Source organism: Halyomorpha halys, unplaced genomic scaffold (assembly GCF_000696795.3).
Source record: "Halyomorpha halys isolate HHAL.00 unplaced genomic scaffold, Hhal_1.1 Scaffold181.1, whole genome shotgun sequence".
In the NCBI taxonomy this organism is placed as follows: Eukaryota; Metazoa; Arthropoda; class Insecta; order Hemiptera; family Pentatomidae; genus Halyomorpha; species Halyomorpha halys.
This window is the reverse complement of record NW_027114494.1, coordinates 25,884-31,287: the sequence shown is the minus strand read 5'-3', so window position 1 is coordinate 31,287 and position 5,404 is coordinate 25,884. Positions and strand designations below refer to the sequence as shown.

Genomic DNA, 5,404 nt, shown 5'->3' with positions numbered 1-5,404 from the left:
AAAAAAAAAAAAAAAAAAAAAGATTACCTTTTTTACTTTTTTTCTCTCTTTCATTTCTTTTGCTGATAACATCATCACCCGAAGACATTTCAGAAGATTCTAAATGTAGCTCACCCACCATCAAAGCCATATCTGGAGGATTTGAATCGTCTGAATGTGGAAACGAGGGAGCAGAGCTTGAATCTATAAATTAATTGATCATATTACCAAATAATCAGGCATAAAAAGTCATAATCAAACTAAGAAATAATCACATATTTATTTTATATAGACTTAGAAACTATTACGTAATTAGTAACACATAAATTTCAACAAATATGGACAATGGAGAAATAAGAACAAATTTAAATATTATGACAACAGCTGGTTCATGTTCAATTAATGTCAGTGTCATGTTTAATTCATATCAATTTCCTGACAGTACAAGAGCCGGGAAGAAAAAAAGGCAGTTATCTCACCCCCATTTTTTATTACTTTAATGAAAACTATCTATAATTACTAGTCAAAACTGATGAGTCTGCCAAGTATAGGCAGGGGGAATAAAAAATGGCAGCTGTTTCAAACCCTGAAAAAAACATTCATTTTTCATTCGGAGCTCTATATCTTAAAAACTACCAACAGTAGAAAATTTAAAAGAACATTATTTAAAGAAGAGTAAATTTGCTGAAACATAAGCCCTAATAGAGCTATTTACGACCAATAGTTCTCGAGATATAGCCTTTTAAAAAGCCACATTTCATAAAAATGTACTGAAATATCAGTAGTTAGTTAATTTATTTTGAGAAATCTATATTTCAGGAACTATGTAACATACAGATGTATATCCAAATCAAATTAAAGCTAGTACTTTTAGTAGCTATAGTAGTAGTACTAGTAGTTTATAGAAGTAGTTTATGACATTTACCTTAGTAGTAATAGTAATTTTCATGATATTTGCTAAAATAAATTGATTTATAGTTCATTAGACAATAAGTTTGATTTATGAAAAACTTTATTTCAGAAACTATTGGGCGTAGAGATGTCCGTCTGCACTCAATTTAAAGCTAATTAAATTTACTATAAATAGTTAATAATGTTTATCTTTGTAGAAGTAGTAGTTTTTATGATAATTGACGAAATAAACACCAACATTAATTTCTAGTTGTTAGTATAAAATGTTGGATTTTTGAAAAAAATATATTTCTAGACCCATAAGACACACATATCTCTGACACCACTCAAAATAAAGGAAATTTAACTTAATATAAAGATGTTTATGACACTTATCTTCGTAGGGGTAGTAGTTTTTATGATATTCACATATGAATATAAATTTGGCAAATGAAAATTTGTCCGAACAACTATAAATCAATTTATTTTAGCCAATTTCATGAAAACTACTACTCCTACGAAAATAAACGTTATAAACTACTTTATAGCTCATTAAACTAGCTTTAATTTGAGTGCTAATAGACATCTGTACGTCACATATTTCCTGAGATATAGATTTCTCAAAATAAATTAACTAACTACTGATATTTCAGTACGTTCTATACATTGTTATGAAATGTTGCTTTTTAAAAAGCTATATGTCGAGAACTGTTGGATGTAAATAGCTCTATTAGGGCTTACATTTTAGCAAATTTACTCTACTTTAAATGATGCTCTCTTAGATTTTCTATTGTTGTTAATAGTTGTAAAGATATAGTGCTCTGAATTCAAAATGAATTATTTTTAACGTGTTAAAAAAGCCTTCATTTTTTATTCCACCTACCTATACTTGGCAGACTCATCAATACTGACTTTTTTCTCCTCTTGGGCTCTTGTACTATGGCCCATGCGACATGTAGCATAGATTAATTGTCCTTGTATATTCAGTCTTGACGAACAATCATCTAGCAACAGCTGGTTCATGTTCAATTAATTGAACAATTGAGAATTGATAGGAGAATCCTGTATTTGAATTTTATAATATCATGCTATTAAGAAAATGAAAATAACGCTACTCTAAAGTTAATAAGATAAATCACCTTCATCTGGAACAAGCAATTCTTCTTCTTGTTTAACTGATGATTCTTGTTTTACATGAGTAAGTCCACCTGCTGATATGAAAATAATATTTTAAAACAAGGTAGAACATCATATTAAACATGTAACAAATTTAATAAAAACATCCATACTCATTCATGTAAAAGAAAACAAAATAAAAACTAAAAATATATAATGGAAGATATTGATTGACCGTGTGTAAAGATGAAAGGAATATGGTCCGGGTGCGGTAAAAAAAAACTCAAATAGTAGAATATACTATTTTATTGAGCCAACGTTTCACCCCACGTTGCAGGGCTTCGTCAGAGCTATTTTGACGGCAGTCAAAACAAAAAAAATCCATTTTTTGACCACACCCGGACCATATTCCTTTCATAAAAATATATAAATGTATTAGTCCCCATGAGCTCTACAATAAGGTATCAGATTTCTACCGCTACAATCCAAATAAGTGAAAGAAATAACTGTATAGCTAAAAATTAAATTACAACAATAAAAAATATACCAAGAGGTTTAGTATAGAAGACAAAGAATTGTTATAGAACTAAATAGAAGGGAAAACAACAAATTAAGGAAAACATGTAAAGGCAAGAAATAACTATATTTAATTGGTTACTATAATAACCAGCAGAAATAATAGTAACCAATAAAGCAAAGATTGATTAAACAATATAATGAATATAGAAATTACATTATGATAAGGAAATAAATAAAATACAATGGGTAAGCCAAATGAGGATCAAAGAAGAGTAAATACTACTTTAAGAGTCTCCACCAATAATGACGGATGTAGAGGAATGTGCAACAGTGAATTGACAACAGCATTTTAAGAGACCAAAGGAAAAATAAAATTTTAGAAAAGGGGAGCAGAACCAGACTCTTTTGAAAATGATTTTTTTTTTAATTAACTCGAAATGCTTTACCTTCATCTGAGACAAGTAGTTCTTGTTTCACAAATGTATCTTGTTTTACATGAGTAAGTCCACCTACTGGTAATAAAATACTATTAAAAAAAATCAAGGAAGAAATTTTAACACATTACTGTTCTATATTAAGTTATATAACATTGCAAGCTCCAGGATCTATACAGCATTAATGAGAGATGGGAGGCATGCTCTTCTGCCATTGCTATAGTAGCCCAAGAAATATTAGGTTTCAGAACAAGAGAACCAAGAACTAGTTTTTTTATTTTTTTTTTTTAAGGCAATCCACAGTGAAGGAGATGTTTGCCTAGTTATCTACAGGTGACCAACCTATTCAAACCATGGTGGGAGGTAAAGTTTTTCAGTTTGTGGGACCACCACTTAATGAAAAAAGTCTGAACCGGTACCACCCACAGATCCCAGAACGATAGACCTAAGTCTAACCATCTGTGCTATGGATGGCCCATTGGCTGGTTATACATAGAAGGAAGAATAGAGAATGACAGAGAAAGATGACCATTTGAAGAATAGAGGATGACAGAGAAAGATGACCTTTTGAAGCTAATAACTCACCCATGTTTTCTTTATTCCAAATTTTTTTGATCCCAATTTTTGAAGATAGTAACAAATAAGATAGACAGTGAGATTAAAAGTAAAAATTACCAAATATATGAAACAGACAATAACAAAAGCAAATTATAAAAAGGATGTAAATAAAATAAAATACAATGTCTTAATTGAATGTAGGCCCAATAAGATAAAATATTACTATTAACAAAAATGAAGGATGGGAAAGAGCATAAAATACTGAAATGGTAATGGCAAAAACGGTGCTTAGAGTAATGCGAGAGAAAATATAGCTCACTGAAAAGGAGAGATTGTATTTGAGTAAAATCTGCCTTTTCTCAAAATGATTTTTTTTTTTAATGAACTGAAAATAAGTGGAAAGGTTAGAGAAATGTATTACTTATCTATTTTATGATTGATAGGATTTGGTTTAAGATGGATATAGATGGATTCAAAAATTAGTATTTTTTATGTTCAGGAACAGTGAGTAAAATAGAGGTTTGACTAATATCAAAGGAATGGTTTTGTGATAGAAAATATCAAAGTTTGGAGGGGGTAGGGTTAGGAGAAGATGTAATAAATTTTCGTTAAGAGGAATGAATTTTATCTTTGCCGATATTTGTCCATTTCTCTCCTATTATACTTTAGAAACTAGTTAATGCAACATATTTAGGATGATTGAAGAGCTAAACGGATGGACAAGTTTTAGCTAAAAAGAAACTTCAAATATTTTTTTCTAAATAGCACCTTGTTAAAGTTTTCTTAAACCTTAAATTGTGGTAGTTTATATAAGTTAAAAATTGAGTTTTCCATTCTAAAATAGAAATAAAAAATTAATGAGAACAAATTTTTTTCAGATTCATAAGTTTGTAACATTTGTGTACTTCTATGTAACTCTTTAATTAAAACAACAGTAAATCATTCCATTTTCTTTTAATAAATAGTTAATCGTGTGTATTTAATATTAAAAAAGTTTGACATGGAAGCACTTACAAGTTAACTTAGCTTCGTTGCTCATTTCTTCTTTTATAGAAACATTCCAATTACTTATATCCAAAAATGTAAGCAAAATAAATGATAAATATATAGGTTCATGACATGATTACAATATGTATGTATATCCCAATGCATGCTTCCTTAACTTTACAAGTGACCAAGTCCTGGACATTTATACAATTGGATATTTTGTTGTTCGGTATATCAAGACCTTAAGGATGCAATAAGGCTAACCGGCACTGAGTCCGAACCATTCCATTTCTTTAGGGGAGTTAAACAAGGCGATAGCCTGAGCCCTTTGCTGTTCATAATTTTCATGGATACCATTTGGAAATTTTGTAAAAGGACGCCTGCAGCAAAGTAGGGAGTTGAGCAGGAAGGCGAAGATTCTACTATTCAAATCAGTGTTGCTCCCAGTACTATTATATGGATCAGAAAGCTGGACAGCCCTGGAACATCATGCCAACAAGGTTGTTTCTGTGGAAATGAGATTCCTACAGGAGGAAAATTCTCTGTTCTGTTTTATCTGCTAGGCGCTTGTTAAGGTTACATAAGTTATTAACATGATATTTGTGGGAAGGAAATTGTAATTTAAGAAGAGAGAAAAGGTGGTAGGGTTTGTTATCAAAGGAAACAGAAGAAAGATGAAGTGAATTATCAGGGGGAATATCAGGTGGTTGAAGGGTCACAATACCAGTGAAAAAAGTTTGAGATCGAGGGGGTGTAGATGTATTCTGCGGGGAGGGTTGGTGAACAGAATTAAGTAAAAAGCTGGAGGTGTGTGGTACAGATGTGAGTTTACCCGTAGATCTGTAATTTATAATCCTAGTATTGCGGTGGTGTTTATCATTGTTTATTTATTTTTCTTACTTTTTTTTTACTTTTTTTTA

At 30.5% G+C, this 5,404-nt stretch overlaps 1 protein-coding gene across 4 annotated transcripts in view; it reads right to left on the bottom strand.

Annotated features, from left to right (window-relative positions):
- The window catches only part of LOC106679169 (zinc finger protein 431), a 16,439-nt gene that overhangs the window by 6,838 nt on the left and 4,197 nt on the right, over nucleotides 1-5,404 (bottom strand). For 2 of the 4 annotated variants that reach the window (XM_067051696.1, XM_067051698.1), the window contains exons 5-7: nucleotides 2,952-3,014; nucleotides 2,010-2,081; nucleotides 28-183 (exon numbers count right to left, since the gene is read on the bottom strand). In XM_067051696.1, coding sequence (XP_066907797.1) covers nucleotides 28-183; nucleotides 2,010-2,081; nucleotides 2,952-3,014 — 291 coding nt within the window. The remainder of the gene's footprint in view (nucleotides 1-27; nucleotides 184-2,009; nucleotides 2,082-2,951; nucleotides 3,015-5,404) is intronic. The other 2 variants (XM_014418157.2, XM_067051697.1) reach the window with 2 other exon arrangements.